This window comes from Centrocercus urophasianus, unplaced genomic scaffold (assembly GCF_019232065.1).
Source record: "Centrocercus urophasianus isolate 14NV4802_14NV808 unplaced genomic scaffold, USGS_Curo_1.0 seq_10, whole genome shotgun sequence".
NCBI classification, from domain to species: Eukaryota; Metazoa; Chordata; class Aves; order Galliformes; family Phasianidae; genus Centrocercus; species Centrocercus urophasianus.
Window position 1 is genome coordinate 8702171 of NW_024884142.1, and position 27689 is coordinate 8729859.

The window sequence follows — 27689 nt, forward strand, 5'->3', positions numbered from 1 at the left end:
GTAGCTTGAAGCCATTCCCCCTGGTCCTATCACTAATGACACGAGAGAAGAGGCCGACCCCCAGCTCACTACAACCTCCCTTCAGGAAGTTATAGAGAGCAATGAGGTCTCCCCTGAGCCTCCTCTTCTCCAGGCTGAACATTCCCAGCTCCTTCAGCCTCTCCTCATATGGCCTGTGTTCCAGACCCCTCACCAGCTTTGTTGCCCTCCTTTGAACACGTTCCAGGGCCTCAATGTCTTTCTTGCAGTGAGGGGCCCAAAACTGGACACAGTACTCGAGGTGCGGCCTCACCAGTGCTGAATACAAGGGAACAATCACCTCTCTGCTCCTGCTTGCAACACCGTTTCTGATGCAAGCCAGGATGCCATTGGCCTTCTTGGCCACCTGGGCACACTGTCGGCTCATATTCAGCCGAGCATCAATCAATACCCCCAGGTCCATTTCCTCTACGCAGTCCTCCAGCCACACCGCCCCAAGCCTGTAGCGTCGCCTGGGATTGTTGTGGCCGAAGTGCAGGACCCGGCATTTGGCCTTGTTGAAACTCATCCCATTGGCTTCAGCCCAGCTCTCCAGCCTGTCCAGATCCCTCTGTAGGGCCTCGCTACCCCCAGGCAGATCCACACTTCCAGCCAATTTGGTGTCATCTGCAAACTTACTGAGGGTGCACTCGATGCCCTCATCGAGGTCATCAATAAAGATATTGAAGAGGACGATTATGATTACGGAGAGCACACACTCACAACTACGAAGAACAAATTAAGGTCGCTTCTCCCTTTAAAAAGCTCTCCCATGTTGGCTTCTCTGTTTTCCTTTGCTTGTAGTAATAGCAGATTTCAAAACTATCATGGCATATAAGTGAGGCCAGTTGCAGTGCATTAATAAAGTCTTGAAAGATAATAGAAGATCACAGAAGTTTCCTGTAGTCAGAAAATAATGGATTATGTTAATTTCCAGAGCTGTAGCCAAACTTCTGTCTTGCTGAGTAGGTAGGGAAAATAGCAGAACAATATTATAAATACCATAAACTGCTGGATCATTAAAGTGGAAGGCTGTTACACACATTTAGAAAGTGACAACAGGCCAAACTAAGTGAGGGTAAGGCCTGAGAAAGGAGACTAAGTCGGGCAACTTGGTAAAAGACAGCCATAGAAGAGAAGAGGGAAGAAAACAAGAGGAAGGAAGAGAGATTCTAGAAACTTCTACAGCTTTTTCTTGCCAAGGGTAGAATTGGCATGTCACAGGCGTCCAGATCTCATTTATCAGAACCATCTCAAACAGCACGAGGGAAAAGACTTGGCACTAGGTCCAATTTTCTGGTGTATTAAATGAGAATAAAGCACTCCTTGCGTTACACAAACAGGAATGGCTGTTTGCTGGTTTTCCGTTCTTGTTTTATGCTTTGAGGGTTATTTTGCTTTGAGAAACTCCTGAGTGCTTCTAAGGAATTTTTGTTGTAGATGATCATGAAAGTCACGAAAGATGAGAGTTACAAAATCATTCGTTTCTCCTCACCCTCCTCCCAGAGGAAGAACGCTCCTTATAAGACACAGGTCTTTACTCAACTGAAGATTCAAAACCCGAAAGTCATAGGGGATCCAATGATTCCCATGGGAAAATATGCAGTTTTGTACAGCCCACAGTCTTGCACATGGGTGGGGTGCAGTTTTGCTTATCTCATTAGCTCAGAACCAAGATCAGGCCTTTTGCCTCGGGGCATCATTTCCTATTCAAACATGCACTAAACAAAAGTAATTCTCAATCACTGTGCCATAAAATCTAGCTTCCTTTCTAATCAAATCATTAAACAGTATATTTTAGGAATTCTCTGCTTAGTGATATAATGTCTTTCACCAAAACACACTAAATGCTGTTTCCTCATTCATGTTTCATCATCTCTTTATGCATTTATCATATTCTTGTTTAGTTCTTAACCACACAAGTAACAATTAAAATTCCTTAATGGGGGAAGAAAGCATTCCTATCAATACTGGGTATCAGCAAGCTCTGAAAGTGTTCTTGTACTAGACATGGTGCTATGTTTGTATAAATCCCCCAAATAAAACAAAATTTACACCTACATATGCCATCAGACTAACACAGGGATACAAAATAAGTGATTCTTACTAACACGGAACAAACAATATTACTAAATCAATCACACTTCTTTAATTACTATTTATTGTTATACTAATTACAGTGTCTAAACATCTTAATCTACAACTCCATTGTGCTTGATTTTGCCAAAATACAAATCATAAATACTCCATAGACCTAAAAATATTTATGGACAAACAACTTTTATTGTTAGCATGTCCCTGTGAGATAAGAAATAAATGGAAGAAAAATATTGAGTGGGAAAATACAACTGATAAGTGAAAAAGAAACCTACTTGGCTTTCTGTATCTTGCCTAGAGAAGGTACAAAGCAGTAAAAGATAAAAATTCCACACCTCAATAAAACATAAAACAGATCTGTTCTGAGACCCGTGCAAACCAATAAATGATTTGAAAACAGGCAAAGGTAGTTTGGATATTAAAAACAACAACAACAAACCATAAAAAAAACAACCAAGCAAACAAAAGCCAGCAAGAACCCTTTCTGAAAAGCCCTATATAAAGTCAATTCTGAAGAGCTGCAGGAGGTTCTCACAATATTACATGACACCTGACAAAACAGCAAGTGAAAATCAATGATGCCAAATGCCAAGTTATATCCTTCACCAAACAGTCACAATGAGGAACACCAGTTCATCTAGTAGTTGTTAGTACTTAGGAAAAGAGATCCTGGAATATGGGTGAAATTTCAGCTTCCCAAAATCTCTACTCTGTACTCAGCAGAAGTTTATAAGCAGAAAAGACAGCAGAACTTAGACACAAGCAGTGGCAGAGGATATATATTATAGATATATTATATACAAAAGTACAGAAACAGTCAACAAGGATAAGCATAAATATGAAACATGCCATGCGAAGGAAGACTAAATGAAATAGAACCTTTCATTTTTTGGGGGGAAAAACAAGCCTTTGAGGGTTATGATAGAAATCATGGATGGTATTGAAGAGAAAAGGTACAAAACTCAACAATAAATCATCTGCAAGAGAACAAGAGAATTTCAATAATCTTAGTGTATCAAGTGCCAAAGCTTGTGAGTTCTGGAATCCACCAAGAGAACTGGGTGAAAAAGCAGCAGAGAGAAAGCTACAAGACTAGGAGTATGCAAATCTCACAGCGAAAGAAAGTCATCAATGTACCTTCATATCTGACTACTTACTCATAAATAATTTGAATGAGGAGGCGAGGACTGAGAAGACAGAGCCTTCTGATACCATGTTGTTCATGGAAGGAAAGACAAGGTGTGGCTGAGAAGAACTGTAGAACCTCTCAGTACTCAGGGCTCAATTAGCCACAGCTATTCTGTGGAATGTGGGAGACATTCTACAGAATGAATGGCTCTGGCATTCACCTCACGCAGACTCACAATGCTGTCTGAATCCTTGGTAAGATACCCTACACCATCTGTGAGGGTGGACAGACGCTGGAACAGGTTGTCAGTGAGGTTGTGGATGTCCCCTCCCTGGAAGCATTCAAGGCCAGGCTGGATGGGGCTGTGAGCACCCTGGTCTGGTGGGAGGTGTGCCTGCCTGTAGCAGGGGGTTGGAACTGCATGATCCTAAAGGTCCCTTCCAACCCAAACCATTCTATCATCCTCTGATCTGAAGCAGAACTCACATCTGGGCAGCTGACCTGAGCCTTCAGAGGCTGGCCATAAAAAAGATGATTTTCAGTACTGAGAGATGCAAAGTGATGCAAGTGAGGAAAAAATAATTCCGAACTACAAGAATAACAGACCATTTTGCACAGACCACTGCACTTGAGGAGTGAGATCTTGCAACCCCAGTAGGTGTCCGTAGGACAGTGGCAGCTCAGTGCTCGGCAGCATTCAACAGCACAGTGAACTACATTAATATTTAGGAAAAAAAAGCCACCAACATCGAGAGCACAAAAAGCAATTGTGCCGCTTTGTATATACAGTGCACGCCCGTATCTTCAACACCGCACGCTGCGCCCATCCCGCTATCTAGTAGAATTGGAAGAGCTCATAGAAGAGCACCGAACATCCCCCATCTGAGGTGACGCACACCTCAGACAGCCACCCGGGAAGCAGCGCAGCGCAGCGCAGCGCCCCCTAAGATGGCGGCTCCGCCCGCACCCACAGTGCTCCGCGCGGGGCCGCGCTTCCGGGTACGGGCCCTGGAGGGCGGCGGGCCCGGGGCGGCGTGAGGTGCTGCGGGCGAGCGGAGCGCGAAGTTGGCCGGACCGAATGTGAGCGGCGGAACGGAGGAGCGGGCGGACGGAGGAGCGGGAGGGAGCCGCGCGCTCGGACCATGACGCTCTGGCTGTGGCTGGTCTCTGCCCTGATGCTGCTCTGGGCGCCGGGCGGGCTGCGGGCGCTGGGGCGGCCGCCGCGAGAGCTGCGCTACGGTAAGGGGTGGGGAGGGAGGAGATGGGGAGCGCTGCCGCGGGTCTGGGTACGTGTGAGGGAGAGCGGCTGCCCTGCGCTGAGCGGAACGGGGAGGGCCGTGAGGGCACGGCTGGGGCTGCCGGAGGCCCTGCGGTCCCGCTGCCGCCGGTGCGAAGCGCTGGGCCTCGGTGCGGAGAGAGCGCCGTGCCTCCGCTGTGTGCCCACAGGGTTCCTCGCAGCAGGGGTAGCGCGGGCGGTCCTGTGAACGTTGTCCCTTCGTGGCTCTGTTTGGAGTCGCCACTGCGGAGAGCGTGAAGCTGCTGGAGCTGAAGGTGGCTTCTAGGGAGCTTAACGTGGAGAAAGGCTGTTTTATCTAGCTCCCGTACCTGAGCGCTTACTTTGGAATAAACGTGAGAAATAATTCAAATGATTTCTTGGAGACCGGGTCTCTTGTGAAGAAGTTTTAATTTGCGATTGCAGTGGTGGGTGTCCTGCAAGCAGAGTGCACGACCAGATACACATCATGGACTTATATCCCTTATCTGCTGACACTGAGTGTGCCTCCTGTTTCATCCTTGATTGGATACTCCAGGTTCGCCATCTATCCAAAGCTTGCTATCTCCCTCCCATTATCACTCCATAATTTGTTACCTCCTGACCTCTGCTAGTTTTGTAAATATTTATCTTGTCTGCCCCATCCATTTCCCTAATCTTGACACTGGAGTCTCTTGCTATCTGCTACGTATCTACCTATCCAAGCTTAGCTGGTATCCTAGCTGGTCGGTTGCTAGGATAGCTTTTTCAGTTGCAAAAGCATATTTGTCGCTCTCACACTTTTCCTGCTGCCAGGTTCACATTCTTTGCACACGCATCCCCTACGCAGTTGACAAAGTCTGTTTCTCTTTGTTTCTTCAAGTAAGTGGAATCCATAAAGCAGTTGCCTGATCTCCCACCATGTACCTGCCAGATAAGTTTGTTTCTTCTTATGCAGTTCTGGGTGCATATGTATGTGCTTTTACCTTTGGTAGCTCACTCTCCCCCACTGATATCCCCAAGGGAGGAGAGTACACAGATTAATCTGCCAGACAGTCTCCTCTTATCTCTCAATGTGCACACTTTATTCGTTAACCACAATCAAACCTTACCTTGTATCAAGGGTCCTGAGGTATGTCCCTTTGGTTCAACATTCTATTACTTACGCAAAAACACTATGTCATCTCCCACATAAAGATGTTGCAGATCTCTGTGATGAGCATGAGCTTCTCCCTGTAGAGAAGCAGAGGCTGCAGTCACTCATTGCCCACTCTGATGTCTCCAGGTGCCAGTGGTGACTGCCTTAGGCCCACCTCCTTGTGTAGATCTTGGATACCTGGCAGGTACCAGCCTGTGCCTATGTCACTCTCCCACACCTGCGGTTGACATTTTGTTCAGTGCAGGCCACAGCAGTTAGTCACTGCAGGAAGCAGGTGGGGATAGCACCCAGCAGGGAATGTTCCAGGAAGTGTAGCAAAATGCAACAAATACAGCACATCCCTTTAGCATCAAGGTCAGGGGCTTCTTCAGGCAGAGGTCGCATCTGGGGCCATCAGATGTTACGCCTTCTAAAGAACCCAATTGCTACAAACTTGTGTAACCTTACCTGATTCTTTTGTGTTCCTGGCCTCCGTGCCACCATGCCCAGACTATGAGCTCTTCCGTTTTATTAAGTGATGTGTGGAGGAGAAACTCCTTTCTTCTACTTGCTTCTAAACTGTCACTCTTGGGTTCTGTTGCCAGAAATAGAGGATATGGTACAATTAGTCATTTTCCCCATACTGTAGTGACTTGCAGACATTTATAATCTGTCACCTTTGTCTTTTTTTTTTCTTTTTCTGCAAGTGACAGAAGCTTGGTCTGTGTAATAATTCTTAGCAGGAGAAGAAGTTCACGAGTTTACTGGTCTCTGTTCCTTTCATGTATATGCCTTGTATTGGCAAGGGTTTTTATTTATGTGATTTTTTTTCTTGCATTTATCTCACACACTCAATTTCATGAAGCATTTTGTTGTTCTATCACTCAGTAAATTGAATCTGTAAAAGCATTTTGTGAGGGAGCTCATCTAAAATTTTTATAAATCCAGATAGGCTCAGTTAATTGTGTTATGCTTATCCATGCATTTTCTCCTTTCAGAAGGCTAGTAAGTTACTGCTAATTCCATAAAGACTTATGCAGACTGCTCACTGCTATCTTATTTAGCCACAGGTCTAGTAGTTCTCACTTTGTTGTTGTTTTCTGTTTGTCAGGGAAGCAAAAGTCAATGATTTTTTTGGTTCTTTTTTGGTGCAATTCTTTAGCATTCATTCTTGGGGGTCATCTTTGCAGCTTAGTTGTTTTAGGGGCCCCTTTGATTATTTCTCTGGATTGTTCTTTTGGTGATAATAATGGCTGTTTCAGATGGTAGCTTTGTTTTTGACAAACTGCTCTTCAAAACCTTTTTGCCTATTTCACTCTGATTTTATGTTCATCTTTCATTGGAGTTCTATTTCCCTATCTTGACACACAGCTCAGTTTTCTGAAATGTCATCTTTTCTTTGTAATAACTTCTTTGTTTTGGTTAACCTGAGGTTGAGTTTTCTAGACTGAAATAATTCATAGCTCTGACAAGTAGCCTCTTTCATGAAGTTCCAAGGGTTGTTGTTTCATGGCTAAGAGCTTTATTGCTCATCTCTTTAAAAGCTTATTTATTTCAGCAAGGAAAAAGTATTATTGAGTGAAAACAGAATTTGACAGAAGAGAATACGTGGATGAAAAAGACTTTTGTCATTTCCTAGCATTTTTCAGCTGAAAGAATGTTAGGGTGTGGTGCTCCAGCAGTAAACTGACCTAAATTGGGACTGCCACAATCCTGCTTTCCTGATCCCTTCCTCATTTTTGTGAGTGCATGCGTGGAGCTGAGCTGCCTGGAAGCTGATCGCCATCTTTTGGTAAGGGGCACAGTGTCTCTGTTGGGGTAGCGTGTGTCATTTGCTCCCTGTACTCACTGACAGAGTGACTGCCCTGTGCGTGTGGAATGGGGAGAGATTGTGAACAGGGTGAGGATTGGAGGTAGGAGCACATCAGCCTCCGTTTGAATTGCTTCCAGTTTGTGTGGAAGCGGTGTTCCTCACAGGGAGTGGAGGAGCAGCGCTGAGCTCTGCTCTGTGTGACTGCAGCAGGGCCCGAGGGAAGGGCATGGAGCTGTGTTGGGGGACAGCTGGGGGTTAGGGGTGGGTTCTGCACCAGAAGGCATTGGGCATGGACCAGGCTGCACAGGGCTGTGGGCACGGCCCCGAGTGCTGGAGTTCAGGGAGCATCTGAACACTGCTCTCAGACACAGGGTTTGATTTGGTTTGGCTGGTCCTGTGTGGAGCTGGAGGTTAGACTCAGTTGTGGGTCCCTGCCGACTTGGGATGTTCTGTGATTTTCTGCTGGTCAATACAATGACTTATTATAGTTTTGCCTTTGAAAATTTAATGCCAGCTCTTTTTTTTTTTTTTTTTTCATTTGTCCTTTGTCTCTGAAGATAACCTTTTATAACTATTAAATATTTACGCTGTTTGTTGGAGCTCAGACATGTCTGAATGATAACGGGGCTTAATGTACTTGAAAAGAACAGCACAAATATCCAGCTTCAGTGTTGTTGACTGTTTTGCCATAACTGTATTACTTCAGTCCGTTTTCCATTGCAGCACATTGCCACAGAGTGTTATGTACCTACTCAGGATTGCCCAGAATGTAATCTGCTGTATGCAACATCTGACTTAGTCTAACATTTCTCGAGATCTCTAAATATAAGCTAGGCAGGGAGAAATGCAATAGCTGTTGCTGTCTTGGGCAGGCAACATTCTTTGAATTGCTCACTTATGCAATATAGAAAAGATCAATAAGAGATTCTGAGGCAGATAATCTAGCCTTGAGTTGTTTTATCTCAGTACTTCTCAAAGACCGCACACAGCTCAAAATGAATTGCATCAGATAAAGAAATGACCAATTAAAATCGTTCAGTAAGGATCTGTGTGACATACATTAGAAGACCATAATTTATGACTTATTGAATGAAAAAAAAAATGGTGGTGATGATGGATAAACTTAGCTTAGTGATGCAGAAGGCAGCATAAATCATCCACAGTCAATTTTGAATTATCCATCACCCTCAGTGGGACAAGGCACAGAAAGTCCTTAAAGCCAAGAACATATCTGTATATCTGTACAGGAGGGAAGGGACTGGAAGTTTACCTTCATGTCAGGAGTGTGCAGTGAGATAATTGCTGACAAAATCCTTATGCAAGGTTCGCAGAAACACAGAATTGTAGAATCACTGAAGTTGGAAAAGAGCTACAAGATCATCCAGTCCAACCATCCACCTATCACCAATAGTACCATATCTCTCAACACAAAATCCAAACGTTCCTTGAACGCCTCCAGGGTCGGTGACTCCACCACCTCCCTGGGCAGCCCGTTCCAGTGCCTCTTTCAGAAAAGTAGTGTTTCCTAACGTCCAGCCTCAATCTCCTCTGGCGCAGCTTGTAGCCAAAGTTTAATAGATGTTAAACTTTGTTCTTCTGGGTGGAAGTGTGTGTGTTAGAAAATGGGGCAAGACCTAGGTAAGAGGCAAATAATGTAAGTAATTCCGTGCTCTGTCATGCCATTGGTGTTTCTTATCCTATTTTAATGTTCTGTATAGCAAAACAGCTATTTTGGTTTGAGCTGGCATAGCAGTTTCACTCCAAAAGCTGAAGTTTGGGGGTGTGCATCACAGTGTACCATATAGAGGAGAATCCAAGAACGTGCAGCCTGAGCAGCAGTGTGTTTGGTGTGCGATTCCAGCCCAGGGTGCTGTGCGATGGTTTTGGTCATTGCAGTGTTTTCCACAGGCAGTGTTACAGGCTGTAGTAAACCTGTACAGTTATGGTCTCCTGTCCACTTTGTCTCCCATACAAACAGCAAATGCTTCATGTAGACACGGCCTGTCTTACTGAATGTAAATCATTGCTGATTTTTTTGCTGTGTTTTGGTGGATGTTTCTGTAGAGGTACTTAACTGTGGTGGTTTTACCCTGAGGGTCAGCTGAACTGCTGCGTTATTCCTCCTCCTCAAAGGAAGAGGGGCAGAAAATACAGTGGAAAAGGGCTCAAGGGCTGAGATAAGGACAGAGAGATCACCTACCAGTTACTGTCATGGCTGAAACAGACTCAGTACAGTGAGAGTAATATATTTTATAGCCTGTTACTAACAGGCTTCTCCTGTTCTCCCCCACATGCGAGGGAGTGGGGGCTGTGGTCAGTCATAACGCTTCATCTCTGCTACTCCTCCTCGGTCACTCTCTGCACCTTGTAGGTCCCTCCCACGGGATGCTGGCCTTCCTGAGCTGATCCCACCTGGGCTTCCCATAGGCTGCAGCTCTCCGAGCAATACTCTGGCATGGCTCTGTACCACAGGGCCCACCCTTCAAGGATTGCTTCAGCACGGGGCCCTGCAGGTAGCAGCTCCCCCAGTCCTCCTGCGCCACTACAGGCTGCTCTCAGTGGGCAGCAGCTCCAGCTGTGGGTTACTCCTGCAGACGTATCCATGGGCTGCAATCTCCTCTGCGCAGCAGCCACTTCTGCGTGTGGAGATCTGCTCTGCTTGGTGCCCATGGGCTGCAGGGAGCCAGCTTGCTGCACTGTGTGCTAACACAGGGCACCCCTGTAGCCCCAGAGCCTTGCCTAAAGTACTTCTTGTGGCTTGTCTTCTCTTGTTCATGTGAATCAGTCAACATTCTAATTTTCAACTGAGAAAAACAATTAAATATGATTGAAGTATAATTCTGCAGACAGGTACTTAAAGTCAGCTAAGAGAAGAACCTCAGCACTACAATTGTTACGAACTAACTACTGCAAGATTTTTGTTGTGAGAAGGTATCCATATAGTTATGTGGCTTTGGTTTACGCATGTAAGCACTATGAGCGACCAAAAGTGGAACGTCTCCTTGCATTCAAGGTTGCTCTTTGTAGTATTTTTTTCTTTTCTCCCACAGTTAAAAACTGACAGCTGAGTAGTGCTGTTCGTGGCTGATGGCAGCAGTGACTCATCCCAATTTCACCCTTCTGCTCTGGGTTAACATGCTCGGTGTGGGGATTTCCTGCAGTCCTCTGGATACCAGTGGTTCTGATTATCTTCCTGATGCTTGCCATTCCTGGAGATGTATGTGACTGTACTGTTTGTCTGCCTGCAACTTCTCCACTTTTCAGCTCGTATTTGTGTAGTTCATGTCCTAATCTCTTGCCTTGCCTTCCTGTGCTGCTTTTAGTATTGTCCTTTTTTCCTCCTTGAAACCTGCATTAACCTACACAGGTACATGGCCTAGGGGCTGAGAGGGGAAGGAGGCTCTGTTCTGCAGGGAGGCACCTGTGGCAGCCTCCCACTCAGTTTTGATCTGCAATTAATGAGATGTTGAGCAAGTTTTTAGTATCCTCTGCATTCCCTGCCTTCTTTTTTTATCTTACAGATTTTTGCTGAAACTGTCAAGCTCTGCCCCTCAGTGCTATGATATGCCTTGAGTTTTTGGAAGGCCACATCCGAGCGAGTGCAAAGTAATGTCCAAAAGGAAAAGTGCAGTCAGAGAGGAGGGGACCAATCTCACCACAGTAGCCCACACAGTAATTAATCTCTGCTTGGAATCAGTTCCACTCTTTTTTTTTAGTATTTATTTATTTGGGAAACAGCAGGGTTTTGTGGTTTGCAAGCTCAGTAGTGAGACTGACAGTTTCTGGAGAGCCAGATAAATGAGAAGACTGCATCTTGTGACTTGGCTCTTCTTGTCAGCAGGACATATGAAAGCATGTGATTTAGGGTTTTTTGAGCATCATGTGCTGTTCTGGTTCAAGACAAGACAGTTGTATTGACCTGTTTCACTTTGAATGTGAGATTGTTAGTTCAGGGGGCTTTCTTATCTTCATAATGTCAATATTTGATCAGGTATTGCCTTTTTTTTTCCTCCAGAAAGTATTCTCTGCTTGCACATGGAGAAATCAAACAGAAAATCCTCTTGTTCCTACCTGGCCTCAATTTACGAGGTGTGTAGTGAAGGAGAAAATTTCCAAGGTTGGCAGTTTGTGAGGTTACATATAGAAGCCACTTGAAGGGGGGGAAGGAGGGATTCAGCTGTGTTCAAAATAACCAGAAGTAGCAGCATAATAATCTGTGCAGTGTCTGCCAAATAAAATCTGCACTGTTAAAGAAAAATACTGCCCCGAAATTGATGAATGTTTCCCTGTACAGAAAAGCATTGGAGTAGTATAAGAGTACAACTGTATGAGCAAGTTTTTCCTGAGATGAGCTAAAGGTTGTTTTGCAGACTTCTAGCTCTTCCACTTCTGAAAGTGTCCTGTGAATAAGGTAGTTAAAACTGCAGGAAAGGCAGATCAGTTTTCTTCATTGGAGAGGCAGTAAATCTGCCTTCTGCCTTACACAGCCCTCGGGCTGGGAGGTAAGTGCACCTGGAGGCTTTGTCTGGCTGCATGGTGACTAAGTTCAGGCACTCCTTTCTGATGTGGTTTAGCAATTTTGTTGGAGTTAGGGACGGCTCAAAAACTTGCCTTTTGGAATGCTCAGCATTAGCACTGCTGATGTGGCTGGCTAGTCTTATTGATGAGCTTGTCTAGAAATGTGTTTGAACAGTCAAAGCCTTTATTGTGCAATGTTTTATAAGCAGGCTGACACCTATTGAGTTCTTGAACCTGTTTCTCTCACAAGTTCTTCTTATGTATACTCACTGAGCAAATCAGCAGTTGTTTTGGAGGAAATAAGTAAAATGATTTCTTGAAACCATTAAGAGCATGCATGGGCTCTTTCACATGAAGTGAGAGTGCTTCAGTTCTCTTTGTTTTCTGTCTGGCAGTGGCTCTGTACCAGAGGTACTGGAGGAAGAGGTAACAACGTGTGTAACAAATGACTATGGAACAGCTTTCCCACAGATGGATCTCATCCTAGAATCACAGAATGGTTGGGCTGGAAGTGACCTTAAAGCTCATCCAGTTCTGACCCCCCACCAGCTCAGGGATGCCCAGAGCCCGTTCAACCCAGCCTTAAGGGACTGCGGGAATGGGGCACCCACAGCTCTCTGGACAGCTGTGCCAGGGCCTCACCACCCTCTGGATAAAGACTTGCCTTCTGACATAGGATCATAATCATAGACTCATCGAATGGTCTGGGTTGAAAAGGACCACAATTTAGTTCATTTTGTTCCAGATCACCTAGTTTCAACCCCCCTGCTATGTGCAGGGTCACCAACCAGCAGACCAGGCTGCCCAGAGCCACATCCAGCCTGGCCTTGAATGCCTCCAGGGATGGGGCATCCACAACCTCCTTGGGCAACCTGTTCCAGTGCGTCACCACCCTCTGTGTGAAAAACTTCCTCCCAGTATCTGACCTAAACCTCCCCTGTCTCAGTTTAAAACCATTCCCCCTTGTCCTGTCGCAACCTACCCTCATAAACAGCCATTCCCCCTCCTGTTTATATGCTCCCTTCAAGTACTGGAAGGCCACAATGAGGTCTCCCCAGAGCCTTCTCTTCTCCAAGCTAAACAAGCCCAGTTCCCTCAACCTTTCCCCATAGGAGAGGTGCTCCAGCCCTCTGATCGTCTTAGTGGCCCTCCTCTGGACCTGCTCCAACAGCTCCATGTCCTTCCTCGAGTACTGTGTCCAGTTTTGGGCCCCTCACTGCAAGAAAGACATTGAGACCCTGGAACGTGTTCAAAGGAGGGCAACAAAGCTGGTGAGGGGTCTGGAACACAGGCCATATGAGGAGAGGCTGAAGGAGCTGGGAATGTTCAGACTGGAGAAGAGGAGCTCAGGGGAGACCTCATTGCTCTCTATAACTTCCTGAAGGGAGGCTGTTGTGAGCTGGGGGTCGGCCTCTTCTCTCGTGTCATTAGTGATAGGACTGGAGGGAATGGTTTCAAGCTATGGCAGGGGAGATTCAGGCTGGACATGAGGAAGTATTACTTTTCAGAAAGGGTGGTCAGGCACTGGAACGGACTGCCCAGGGAGGTGGTGGAGTCACCGACCCCGGGGGTGTTCAAGGAAAGGCTGGATGTTGTGTTGAGGGACATGGTTTAGTGGGAGCTATTGGGAATAGGTGAACGGTTGGACTGGGTGATCTTTTAGGTCTTTTCCAACCTTGGTGATTCTGTGATTCTGTGCTGGGGGCTCCAGGCTGGATGCAGTGCTGCAGATGGGGCCTCACAAGAGCTGAGTAGAGGGGTACAGTCACCTCCCTCTCCCTGCTGGCCGCCCCTTTAATGCAGCCCAGAACACAGTTGGCCTTCTGGGCTGTAAGCGCACACTGCTGGCTCATGTCCAGCTTCTTGTCCACCAGAACCCTTCTCTGCAGGCTGCTCTCAAGGAGCTCTTTCCCCAGTTTGTAGAAATACCTGGGATAAATCAGATCTCTAACATCAGTCTCCCCTCTTCTAGTTTAAAACCATTCCCCCTTGTCTTACTGCTATCTGCCTGTGTAAAAAGTCTGACTGGACGTTACTGCAAGCCCAGGAGCGACTGTTCTAGGTGGGGTGCTGCAGACTTTGTTTACCTCTTCTAAGGTTGGAAAGACTTGGGGTTGTATTTTCTGGTCCAGCTTAGGACTGTGAGTTACATCTGAAGTAACTCTCTCTCTACTCACTTGAATTCATATATTTTTATGTGTGAAGAATAGCATCAGATGGCCTAATGAAGAATATGGAGCCCTTCAGCCATTGAATCATTGTCCAGCTGAATCAGAAGAGTTGTTGGTGAGCTGCTCACCGGCTTCTGGGAGTGTTTGGTGCTGGCTGGTAATCAGCTAGAGCTCAGAACCCAGGTGGCACTGAGTGCCACACAAAACATGGACAAGAGCCCTTTTTTTCCAGGTTAGGAGACCCAGGTGGTTTAACAGTCACACAGCCAAGTGCTTGTTGTGCTTGCTCCCAGACTGCTGTCTCCAGGCTTGTCATCCCGCCCCACTGCCCCTTCACATAAGATTTATTTCTGCTTTTATTTCTTGTTGGATGGTTGGAGGAATAATAACTGTAATTATTCCTGCGAACTCCTCTGCAGCTCCTTTGGTCACTTTTAATTCCTGGAGGTAAAATTTTTAAATGCTGCTGGATCTCTTATTTCAACTAGAGACATTTTCTGTAATCAGATAACTATCAAGAGAATTTTTTAAGATATTAATTATGTCTTCTAGTTTCAAAATTTGTGTCTCTAGATAAGCTTAACCTGTGCATAAATAATGTAATTCAGAAGAATGCTTATGAAATGGCTGACTTGCCTCATTTACTTGTTGCTTTCAGGGCAATAGATTGAGCATGAGATCATGGGAATTCACTGTTCTGCTTATGAAAGCCAGGGTGGTTGGAGAAAGATGCCATTGGTATTTGAATTGGAAGCAGAATACTAGAAGAGAAACATCTTATTTGAAAAAAATAGGCAGTGGCTTCCAATTCCACTGAAGTGTTGGCCAGTACGTTCTTGAGCTCTTTGCTGATGGAGTAGTCTGGTACAATGCCCATTAGCCCATCGTTTGCTTGGGAGAGACTTTCCTGTATTAAGGGGTAGTTTTGGGGCAGTAAATTTAGCCTTGAAATGGGGTGAGGGAAAAGGAAGAACCACAAGTTGTGAGGAGGAGACAAGTCACTGCTGTGGGTTTGCTTTGATTTTGGATTGTCGTCTCTGTCACCAATGTTCTTTCACTGTTTCTCTTGCAAACCTGAATGCTTTCAGTGTGTGTTTTAGGGGTTCCCCTGGCAGGGAAGGTGCATGGGATGAAGGCTGGCTATCATAAAGTCATAAAAATGAAGATGTAAATGTTAGAGTTTAATGCTGGAGGTAAGGCGTCCCTCTCCAAAAAGAGAAGAATGCAAAAATCTAGGAGGGGATGGAAGGAAAAGAACCACGAGAATGTGGTTTAGGAAAACCTGAGTCAGCTCAGTGCACTGAAACCCACAGGGAGTGACTCTTGGACCTCAGTGGAGATAATGGAGCAGGAATGCCAGTTGGATCATTAAACTCAAATAAAAAGTAGTGAGCTCTGGGGTCGTGATGGCTCCTGTCCACAGGCTGCCTACGGATGGGCTCTGTACACCTCTGTGTTTCATTTAGAATGACACTTCATCTGTTATGTTTAATAAATCATGAGCGTGGATTCATTTTCACAGTATGAAAATCTTAACAGAAAAACTGGGGTTTGTGTGCTATGAATCTATCGATTTCCACATCTGTCTGATACCTGAATTAGCTGACTGATTTATGTCTAGCAGCAGCATGTCTTAGAAGTTAATTACATGTTGCAAGTAAAATGAAAGCAAACATTTAGGAAGAAGGAAATGTTAACAAGTGCATTCTTGTTTTGGTGTCCCAGGAAGTAGGAGTGCCCCGTTTCAGCTGTTACTCTAGCAGAACATGTTACTCATCGCATGGCTGTGTTCTGTACTCACCCTTGCTGAGTGGAGCGGGACTGGAGTGGGACTTCTGAAGTTCTCTGCCTACTCAACAAAACCGTAATTTCTCTAGCAGGCTCTGCAGGTCACAAAATCGAGACGCAGGTCGTTCTGACTGGCCGTGGAGGCGACTGCGTCTTGCTCTTAGCCGTGGCTTTCCTCTGGTTTTGGGGCAGTGCTCTGCGAGTAGGAGCAGAAGGCAGCAGGGCTGGTTGTGTTGTGCAGCTGGGGCCGTGCCCTTTGGGCAGACCGTGGTCAGCAGTTACTGTGCAAGGCCCCGAGCAGCACAGCGCAGTGCCACTGCGCCTCAGGTTTAATTAAGAAGAGTTTAAGACTAGAGTTTCTCTTATCTTGTTTCCTCCTGCTAGGTGTAGCCACTTGCGAGAAGGTGCTGTGCCATAAGCAATCAGTTACAACATCCCACAAAGGAAGGTGGTGGAAATTGGCTTTTGCATATAACCTGAAATGCTTGGTAATCGATTGCAGGTGCTTTCGACCTGTGTGTTGTAAACAGAAATCAGGGAATTGCATTTGCACTGCCTTTCCTGTGTTGCCAAATGGCAGGGAGGGGCCACGTGCTAAGGAGCAGCCCAGGAGCTGTGGCCTGGTGGCTTCTGGTGGGAGAGCATGAGGACAGATGGGCCATCTGTCAGCAGGCTCTGGGGTCCTTTGGGGTGCTTTGGTAGCGTGGCCTGGTGAGGAACTGAGAGAGGTGTGGTGGAATCACAGAATGGCTCAGATTGGAAGGGACTTCAAAGCCCACTCAGTCTCAGTTCCCTGCCCAACCCTTTTAGTTTTAAACCATTGCCCCTTGTCCTATCACTGTCAGAACACGTAAAAAGTCAGTCTCCCTCCTGTTTATGAACTCCCTTTTAAGTACTGGAAATTCTTACGCATTAAAGCACAACTGGACTTGGAGAAAAAGGAAGATTTTAAAAAATAAAGGAAGAATAGAAGCCCATCTGCCTCTTGTAAACCAGTGGCTGACTCCTCGTTTGGAACAGGGTAGGAAAATGGTGAACTGGAAGCAGGAGCCTCTGTGGAAACCTGCAAATAGCAAGGAATCTGTTATCACCTGTGGAAGCAAAGGGAAGCATCTCAGAAAGAAAGAAAGTGCTCCAGAAGGAAGAAGTGCAAGTTGTGTCTGGCAAAGGAGTGCAGGAGGGCTTATTGGCTGGAGTGAATGCTGTTTGCCGGAGGTGCTTGTATACTTGTTAAATTTGCAAGCATCTGCTGAATATTGGCTTGAATTTGTAATTTGTGCATGGTTTTCATGCCCTTTGTCTCCTTCTTCTGAAGAAGTTTTCTTGTTTGGAGGAGGGAAGTCAGAGTTCTGCTCAATGATAAGTGACTGGGGAACGAGGGGATGCCTCGTGTGAGGTGCCTGGCTTGTTATTTCTGATGGACGAAGCTATGTAGCCATCTATTTTCTGGCTGCTGTTGAATGAAGAGGTAATAACTGCAATCCTGACCTGCTGTGAATTTGGTAGAAGTTTCCTTGGTTTAAATCATGTTTTGCCTTGGATGGAATGGGGAACAGCAGGTGAAGATGAGAAGCTGTTCATCCCAGAGCAGTGGGGAGTGTTCTTTCCTGCTTGCTTTCCAGGAGGGCATGAGCTCTGCACAGCCATAGCAGTAAAAGTGATGGCCTAGTTGCTCTAAGAGTTCTCTCAGAAGTCAATTAAATTCTGTTTCTCTCTGATCACGTCTTTTGTTTCATGCTATGATTTCTACTTGGCTGCACAAAATGTACTTTTGCAGAAATGTACAACAGTTATCCTAACATTAGAGCAAACTGTGATGTTGCCGTAGCAGGCTCTGGTTTGCTGTTTGATGTCTGCATTTGTGAAATAGCCTATTGAAGCTATCAAACTTTCTGTTTCTCTTCCAGATGCAGTTGAATCCATGCTCTCAGATTATGACATCCTTTCTCAGTCCAGTATCCAGCAGCACTCACTGAAGAAGAGAGACCTCCAGCCTGAGACTCATGTAGAGAGGCTTTTAAGTTTCTCAGCCCTGCAAAGGTAATTAAATAATCAGCAATGAAATAATGTTGTCTTTCAGTTTATGATGAATAACACACAGTTCCAAACTCAGAAATAATCACTGTGGTTTCTATCATGACTGGCCCATTCTTTTAAGTTACTGGTCTGCATGGCTGTGTGAATGGCTTCGGAGAGACTCAGAGGAAACAAAAATATGTCAGGATTCTGGCTGTTGAAATGGCAGCCATCTGTGCTTGCTTTTGCTTTGTTCTTAGGTGTAGTTTCAGGTAGACTGCTGTCACAGATGGGATTGGTTTTTACCACTTCTACCTCATCTTGGTAACACTGTCTAACTTGATTGTCCTTTGGTTACTGAGAATCTGTACCTTCAGTTTGGAAAAAGTGTGTTTTGTTGCACAAGAGGTTTTTCTTTTGCAGTGATTTAATTTAGTTCCTACCACGCGTAAACTCTGCATTCAAGAAAACTACTTTTCACCAGATGTGAATTATAAGCACTGGTGAAAGGGGAAGAAGAGATTAAAAAGAAAAGTAAGCGAGCTTTGAGAAAATTTAACTTAAAATAGATGAACAAATCCCCTTACCAGCTTTTCCTTTGGTTAAATATGTTAGCAGTGTCAGGTTTTGCTTGAACGCGTATAGAGGAGGTGAATCATGAGCAATCCTTGCCTCTTGTGTTGTTTTTTTTGTTTCTTTTTTTGTTTAAAATTGAACATCTTGAGCACTTAAAAATGCTCTGTAGATGTACTGATGATTTACAGTTCTGAATTACATGGTGTATGCTTCTATACTTTGCTCATCAGAGTTAATGCTTTTAACTTCTTTTGGACCTTCAGAAAAATGAAAACTTTTGTGTTTGTCTTTTGCTTAAAAATAAATGGAAGTAAATTCTTTTACAGGCACTTTAAATTATACTTAACTGCAACTGCTGAACACTTTTCAGAAAAATTTCAAGCATTAATTGTGGATGGTGAAGGCAAGGAAAAGGAGTATCATGTTCAATGGCAAGACTTTTTCACTGGACATGTTGTTGGTTAGTATGGACCAGTCTGTGTCAGTGCTGAGAAAGCACAGCTGTGCTGAGTCACTTGGCCACAGTAAATGCTATGTTACACTCATTTTAATCAAATATGGATAGGTTGAATATGCAAACTTTATTCTTCTGCTCTTCAGGTTTTCTGGTGGTTTGGGTTTTTTTGTTTGTTTTTGTTTATTTTTTAAGCTGTTGTACCAAGCTTCTGATTTTGGACTTCCATTGAGCTTGGCAGCATGTGAATATACAGTTTGCACAGGTAGCAGCTTGTGATTTTCTTTGTTTATTTTTTAAGATGATAATGGAGAATGTGGGATTTAAGTATTTTTGTCACAGAAAGCAAATCCCAGGTAGTGATGATGCAGTGTTGCCCATGTTGTTACATTAAACTACTTTAATGTGATTCTTAGGAGGCTGCTGTTCAGGAAACAAGGGGTGTTTCGCCCCTCTTTAGTGTAACACTAACACTTCTGCTAAGTTGTTTTGATTTTTATGTTGTTTTTGTGATGGGGTGGATTTCTTCCACTGGAATGCACACTGATGCTGTGATGTTGCTGGCTGATGGTGAGATCCGGATTTTGTTGCCAGAATTATCCATGTCCTTTTAACCAATCCCCAAGGCCTTCTCAACAGCACCCAGATATTATCAGTTAAAGCCAAGCCTTAATGCCTGTGATCATTGAGAAGTTAAGATGGAGGAAGGAGCGCTGGCTCATGTCTTTTTTTTTCTCTTTTTAGGATGTTCTCTAGAGGCTGAGGAGGTTAATCTGGCTTGAAGTTTAAAAAATTAAAAAAAATAAAAAATAAAAAAAACCTGTGTTTGTAGAATCAGTGTTTTAGTAGGAATGCATGCACGTGGAGCTGACTTTTTTTTTAATCTCTGTGTCAAAGGGGAGCATAATTCCAAGGTTGTGGCACACATTGGGGATGAAGACTTTACTGTAAGAATCAATACTGATGGAGAAGAATATAATATAGAGGTATGCCTTACTGTGATGGGGAATAGTCAAAAAATCTCTTCTTCCTGTGGGTGTTTCTGTTTCTAGCCAGTCACAGTGACAGTTTTGTAGCTCAAAATAGACTTGGTGGTGGCATTCGTTTTAGAGTTAGTAGGAAGGTGGAATTAAAATGGAAAACCATTTTCACTTCAGAAAAAATGGAATTTTATTAGTGATTGCCATTCTGTGGCATTTGCATCTTTTAGATCCATCAGAGAGAAGATAGATCTTAGGAAGAGATTTTAGAAACCGAAGTGGATAGCGTTGGTAATTAGTGGTGATCACATCCTAGAGAAGAACAAACAGCACAGCCTTCTGAGCAGAGTTGAGGCTTATGGAGCTTTCCAAAATTGTGCCTTTGCTGTGTCTTGAAATTTTTCCCACTCTCTGGGCTTTGTTTAAAAATCTGCTTTTTCCCTGCTCCCTTCTTCCTGTTTTTCACCATTTTATTGTGTTATTTTAAACTACTCATTTAAAATAAAAGATCAGCAAATGTATAATTAAAGGCTACCCTAATTACTTGTTCAAAGCAGTGTATTCCCAGACACAGGCTGTGTTAAAGTGGATGAATAACAGTAATTATGGCTAAGTGTTGTATGGATATTGTAATTGTCTCCTAACCCAAGGATAATCAGAATTATAGGTAAGTTTGAGAAATCTGGTCCTATTAAAGTATAAAAATGTGATTAGAATACACAAACCATTCTCCCTGTGCTTTACATCAAGGGCAAACAGTAGCTGTTTGATCATGACAGAAAGCATTTTTAGTGTTTGTGGTCCAAGAATAACATAAGCATGTCTGAATTTCTCATGCAGTAGCCATGTAGAGACTACAGCTTGTCCACACATCCCACACATATCAGCTTTGTCTCTCACTACCCTGAGATCATGCCTGCATGTGGTCAGAGTTGGTAGGTGCCAAAGACCATTCCCAAAAGGCAGTACTGACAGAGCTGTCCCAATGTTGCTTTCCTTGCTTCCATGGTCCTCACTGCTGGGAAAGGTTTGGAATCTTAATATAAATGCCTTGTGCATCCTGTCTTGTCCTGGGATGCAGAGTGTTTGCCCTCAGTTTCACAGCTTATAAGAATTGTCTGAAGTTCAGAGAGTGCTGCCTCAAGCCCAGAGGGAGCCCAGAGCCAAGTGATCTGCAGGGTGGTTTTGGACTGTCTGTGCTGCTTGGCCTTGCCCAAAGAACTGCTCCCATGTGTTGGCTTTTTTTTTTGTTGGTGTTGCTGTAGATGGTACTTACAGATAATAATAGGGAAGTGGTAGTATGCATCTGCTGTGCAGTTAGGTTGTTTTTATGTTGAGATTTTGTTTGTTTTTTTTTTTTTAATTTTTTAGGAACTTTCACTTATAAGTGACTAAGGAATATTGAAGAGTCTGTCTCTGATGGTATTCTGGTGTGCACTTGGATATCCTTTGTTAGTTTGGAAGATTTAGACCCTTGTGCCTCTAGTCAGTGCAGTTAGCATGTTCTGGCTGTCTCCTCTTCCAGTCAGTAATGGAGGGAACAGAGGAGCTTGAGATGATCTCCTCAGGCTGTTTTTAGTCCTGAGGGGAATTAGAACTCCCTTTCCTATAGCTTTATCAGATGGCTGCTGCTGCTCTATTGAGATGATCTTAGATCTTTGGATGCATGTGGGTATAAAGGGTTAAAGTCAATTGGCTTTCTTGGCAGTGTAGTTTTGTTGGGAGACTTATTTCCAAGGACGAAATTATTATAAAGCAAGGTACATGTGTATGTGTACACATAAAACTGGGGAGACTTGGCTCTGTGTGTGTATATATGTATTCTACTTAAGTCTTTGCACCGACTGTGTTCCTAACTTTCTGTGTTTCTGCTGCTCTTGTGCTCTCAGCCCCTGTGGAGATTTATAGATAATGTTCAAGATGAAAGATTGCTGGTCTACAGATCTGAAGATATTAAAGATTTCTCACGTCTGCAATCCCCCAAAGTATGTGGTTATTTAAAGCTGAATGAAGAAGATCTTTTACCTAAAGGACTGGAAGAGAGTAAGCAAAATGAAGGTAAGGATCCATACCCTGGGAGAGCAGGACCTTCCAAATGAATACTTGAATTCCATTTGTGTAAGCAAGTGAGATCACAGCCTGGGCAATAATCTCTATTGCTCCTGGTTTAATTCTTTGAAGTCACTGGTTCAGGAGGGAAAGCAATACCTGTTTTAATGCCCTCTTTCCCTCTCTCTCCCATACAACAAAACCCATAATGCTGAAAAGAATAAGCTGTCCTTAGTAGTATGTTTCCTCCTGGCTTGCTAAAAGGATGACTGGGTCTATCCAAATGTAAGTGAAATACAGGAAGCTCTTTCCTTGGTAGTGTTTGTTGTGACAGCTCACAACAAGGTTCGTAGGCTTTTTAAGGTGAACACTAAAACAACCTTATGCTTGTGCACTCTAGGGCCCATTTGATGTCTGTGGCCACTGTAATAATGCCTCTTGAGCTGTGATGAGTCTTTGAGTCTCACTTTCCTCTATCTTCTACTGCATCAGCAGGGATGGGGGTAATGACTGGGGACAGAAAGAAGTGTTGTTAGGACAGAGACTGATGATCTTAAAAACTCTGTAGGTAAATTTATTGAGCAGCTCTATTTCATTACTGTACATTCCATTTCTTACAGCAAGTCTGAGGACTGTTACGAAGACAAATTCAAGAGTCCTCACGTCCACCCAAAATCAGACAACCCAAAAATCCCACCCTGTCTCTTGTTCAAGTCTCAAATAAAGACATTAGGCACAGCCATAGACAGCTTGTTGAATGTTTATTTTTATTTTTTTTTAATGCCCATTAGCCAGCATCCACCGGGAGAAAAGAGCCATTCCAGACAGCTCCAAAGATACGTGCAAGATGTTGGTAGTGGCAGACCATCGGTTTTTCAAGTACATGGGCCGCGGGGAAGAGAGCACTACTATAAACTATTTGGTAGGTTCTCTGTTCAAATTTGTTGGAGCAAATGGAGAAAAGAAAAAAGTGATTCAGTAGTTAAACAACATAGAGCTAATACAGATCTTTTACAGCATACGTACATCACACCTGTGTGCTTTTTACCTGGGAAATGCTAAATCGTGCATTAAAAATATTTTGTAGTGGTGATACTGTAATTAAGTAGTCTTCAGTTTTCAGATCCCTTCCCTTTGCATGCTACTGGTAGCTATGCTGTTTTCTCATTAAGAAAAATAGTTTTTTGATTGGTGTAAATGGTCCAAATGTGTTTAAAGTTCACTCGGGAGGCAAAAACAACTCGTATAGTTTTTCAACTTCATCCAAGATTCTCTGTCCAGAACAACAGAACTTTGAGATAAGAGCAGTAAGCAAGTAGTTTGGTTGCATGTGTAGTTGTGAAATAGAACACCTGCCTACAGCAGGAGTGGAGAGTATGGCTTCTGGGACATGAGAGAGTAAGAAGGGAAACCACTTGTGGTGATGTATTGTTTCTCATGAGTCTCTTTCGGAGTCTGAATCTTTGATGTACTGATCACTCTGTGCCGTCTTTTCTGTCTTTTCAACCTCTCTGTTCCCAGAAATATTTACATTCCCTGGGTTATTGAGTCTTAGTTCATCTATTTGCAGAGTTTATCTCAGCGTCTGACATACGATTCTTCAAGACTGAACCTACTCTTGTGTTGCCTGGGTAGATGTGTGCTGTAAACAACACAGAGATGGAAAGTTGTTTTTAAGTGGCTGTAAATGTCATTCCTCGTTCTGAGCAAGTTTGATGCTCTGTATCTAGCAGAAGGTGATTTTTAAGTAGGTGAGAACAGTTCAAAAAGGGAGATATTAATTGTGAGTGCTGAAGAGAGACTTTCTGAAACCTCGTGCTTGAATCATAATTAAAAAAATGGTAGTTCACTGCCTGTGAAAGGGAAGGAGGCCTCGGGGATCAGTTGAGTTCAGTGCTGAAACAAAGCAGTAAAAACAGCTTCCTCCTCTGCCTTTCCCCTCAGAGAAACCTGGAAAACCACTATACAAACAAAACGTTTCCCAAGATGTCTTGTTTTTAATGTTACCTCTTCCACTGCTCTAGTGAAAGTGATAAATGAGAGCTTGTTCTGCTTTGTCATGATGGAATGTTTTCAGAGATACTTGATAGTACTCTTTGGATCCATGCACTGTTGGTTGTGGAACACTGAATATGTCTGTTATGTTTAAAAGGTTCAATTTTAATTTGAAGTGTTTCCAGATAAGTGCTGCAGCTTCTTGGGATGTCTTGAATTTTGGTGCACAAAATCTTAGGACTGTCATGAGTTTTTATTCTTTCCTGCATAGATTGAATTGATAGACAGAGTGGATGACATCTACCGAAATACTTCCTGGGACAATGGGGCCTTCAAAGGTTATGGCATACAGATAGAGCAGGTTGGTATTCACTGAACTGGGCAAAGGGTTTCCAGTTTAAACTGTAAGTACTCTTTAGGTGTCAGGATTTCTGACTGTTGGGGCTGTTCCTGTTTATCAGACATGCCGTTATGCACATACTTCTATTGGTGGCTAGTGCTTAGCTAATAGAACATGAGTGTGCCTCAAACATGTGAAAGAAACACAAATCCTGAGTGACTTTAATGATTGCAATTAAACATAATATCAAGGTAGTGCAGAGTTAAAGCATAGGAATGTGGCAGAGGGCATTAAAAAAGAAGAGGAATCCATCTGCTTTGAGTACTGCAAGAGCTGGCATGTGGCACATGGGGACATCCGTGCTACGAGCTAGCTGCCTCTCTAGGAGCAAGGAATGAGAGCTAATTGAGGGGCAGGAGGAAAGCATACTGCTCTAGTCTACTGGGAAAGCAACAATCCTTTAAAGTATGCCTTAGTTAACAATAATTCTGTGGTGTTCAGCATCCATTAATTCTGCATGTGAGTCCTAGCTGTATTTGCTAGGGGTTTTAAGTAACATGCATCCTAAATCATAGTATTCTGGTGAAGACCTTTGATGTTACTCTGCAATTTCTGGTGTAATTCCTTGTGATCTGGCCAGTGTATCTTAACTAGCAGAAGCTGAAAGCTTAACACTGAGAGCATGCTGAATCTGAGTTTTTCTTCTTGCAGATCTATTGAGACCTTTAGGATTGCACTGAAAACTTTTCTGTAGTTATAAAATTGACCAAAATTCTTCTACATTGTTGTCGCCCTTTTTGAAATGTAGATTATCATCCACAGTGAACCAGAACATGTAGAACCTGGAGAAAAGCATTACAATATGGCAAAAAGTTACCCAGATGACAAGAAGGATGCATGGGATGTGAAAATGCTGCTAGAGGTAGGTAGTAACCCTTAAGTAATTGTGCCTTTTGCAGGAATTCCCCTGCACAGCTGTTCTGCAGTAGTGGATGAGACTCCTTCACTTCCTTTCTGTGATGTATAGATGTTAGACTAAGTCCAACTAGCAAACGTGCCCTGTAGCAAGAGCATGGGGCACGTGCATGGCATGGCAAAGGGCTCCTTTGTATAATTATGGAGTGCACACCAACTGGGATTAATATGTAACTTGAGTCAGAAGGGCAGTCCTGCCTCTAAGACTGACTGCCTTCTGACCTTCACAAAATTAGTGCAGTTGGCTTCCCCTCTATGTGAAAAGGGGGAAATGAACTGCAAGTTACATAAATGAATGTGTTCAATGTACGTGGGTAGTCATTTAAGTTTATTCAGATTTGTAGGACAGATAATCATCTGCTTTTGCCTGACTTAATCTGCTTTTGCCAGATTTAGAAGGTGCATGGCTGATTAGATAAAAGTTATCTATAGATTTCTGGTATGCGCAGTGAAACATTTTACAGAGAATATACTTTTTTTTTTTCTCTTCAAAGCAATTTAGCTTTGATATTGCTGAGAAAGCAGCTCATGTGTGCCTTGCTCATCTCTTCACATACCAAGATTTTGATATGGGAACACTTGGACTGGCTTATGTTGGTTCTCCCAGACCTAACAGCCATGGTGGCATTTGTCCTAAAGGCAAGACTTCCTTTTCTTTCTTTCCAACTGTGACTTGAAAGCTACTTTTGTTGTTTCTTTTTAATCCTCTTCTAGCTTTCATGGAGCATGACATGTTATTTGTATGGTCTCTAGTGGTTGTCTTTTGGATAGAATTGATGGCCATTTTCTTGGCTGGAGCTGGAAAAAGAGAGAAGGGGAGGGGAGTCACAAGGCTATCTGGAGTGAAGAAGCTTTGTGAAAGCCATTGCGGCCTGGCTAGACCAAGTTCCACTCTATGTGGGTGCATCTTGGCACAGTTCTTGAAATGGCAGATGCTGTTGTCTTGGAAATTTCTTGTATTGTCCTCCTTTGCTGCAGTGGGGGGGTTGGACAGGATGATCTCTGGAGGTCCCTTCCAACCCCTACAATTCTGTGACAATACATGAGCTGTTTGTGCTGTGCTTGAAAGAATTCCCATTGGAGAAAACTGGCAAGAGGCTCAGTGGTGAGCCTGTGAGAACAACAAAGCTGTTCATTTTGTCAAACAAAGAATAGTTGCCTGCCCACCTCCTAGAAAGGAAAAAAACAAACAAAAAAAACCAACAAGACTTGTCAATTTGTTTTGTTTCTATCTCACATCTGTAGCTTATCATAGTCCGATTGTAAAGAAAGACATCTATCTGAACAGTGGCTTAACCAGCACCAAGAACTATGGGAAAACCATCCTCACAAAGGTAAGAGAGTATCCTCTGCAGAGTGAGTGTTTGGTGTATGTACTTGTTTGTTGGTGATGTGTTTTTCTGGGGTTGTGATGATGTTCTGTACTCTGTCAGCAGCAAGCTGCTGGCTTTCAGATGGAGTCAGATCCATGGGGACAGGGATGTAGGTCACAGAGCCCTTATCACCATTTCTGTCCTGGTTAACAGAAGGTGTTAGGATTGAATGCAATCGAAGACTGAATTCACTGGGGAACAGTAAGGGGAAAATGTAGCCATTGTCTAATAAGGACTGTCCAAAAGTTATCCGAGTACAAGTAGGATTTTGATATGCAGAGATTAATTTAAATGGGTTTTATTGCCAATAAAGAAAAAATCATTCTCAAACAGGACAGGCAATATTATACAGCCAGGAGACTTACAGCAAGAATAAAATTAGTCTGAAATAAGGACTTACTGTGTTTGCTATTGCATGCATCCTCAGTATGGAGCCGGAAGATAGCGTACGTAGGCTTGTTCTACGTGCAAGGTAAAGCAGTGCTGTAGTGCAGGCAAAGTAGGAGGTCTGGTTTGGACTTTTTAATGAAATTCATCTTCCTGCTTTTTGTGTGTGCATGTGTCTTGAATAAGTAGTGCAGAAAACAGTGTAATAAGCAGGGGTGCTAACACTGATGTAAATTGATGCTGTCTGGATTTTTTTCATAGCTGATGCGACTATAAGGACATAAGGGCCTCAGTCTGAGCTCTGTCTCACTTGAGAAGATAACAGAGCAGTGTCTGCATTTGCAGCTAGCAGATCTTTGCAGCAGTGTATTTTTCTCCTGCTGACTTCTCAGCTGTGCTTTGCTGTAGGCTGATTATAAAGGGAATTCGTAATTGATGTGTGGGCTAAAACTTGGCGCAGAAGCTGTCAAGAAGCTAGGAAAAAAAGACAGAGAAGCTTTGTGCTCAAGGGATGTTGACAAAGAGCTCTGGCTGTTGCCATGCTATTTGCATTCGTTGTTCAGTCTCCAAGCTGGAGCCCTGTCCTGGACGACAAAGGAAATTGAGTTTGACGTCGGCCC

At 43.8% G+C, this 27689-nt stretch overlaps 1 protein-coding gene across 2 annotated transcripts in view; it reads left to right on the plus strand.

The window, feature by feature from the left end:
* The first annotated feature begins 4371 nt into the window (after nucleotides 1–4371).
* Nucleotides 4372–27689, plus strand: part of ADAM17 (ADAM metallopeptidase domain 17) — a 33283-nt gene continuing 9965 nt past the window's right edge. Inside the window, exons 1-10 of one of the 2 annotated variants that reach the window (XM_042812485.1) lie at nucleotides 4372–4483; nucleotides 17832–17964; nucleotides 18843–18976; nucleotides 19868–19956; nucleotides 21840–22008; nucleotides 22791–22921; nucleotides 24266–24355; nucleotides 25143–25256; nucleotides 25804–25948; nucleotides 26555–26643. In XM_042812485.1, coding sequence (XP_042668419.1) covers nucleotides 4387–4483; nucleotides 17832–17964; nucleotides 18843–18976; nucleotides 19868–19956; nucleotides 21840–22008; nucleotides 22791–22921; nucleotides 24266–24355; nucleotides 25143–25256; nucleotides 25804–25948; nucleotides 26555–26643 — 1191 coding nt within the window. In that variant the 5' untranslated portion in view covers nucleotides 4372–4386. Of the gene's footprint in view, nucleotides 4484–17831; nucleotides 17965–18842; nucleotides 18977–19867; nucleotides 19957–21839; nucleotides 22009–22790; nucleotides 22922–24265; nucleotides 24356–25142; nucleotides 25257–25803; nucleotides 25949–26554; nucleotides 26644–27689 lie in introns of those variants that run through there. The other variant, XM_042812494.1, reaches the window with a different exon arrangement.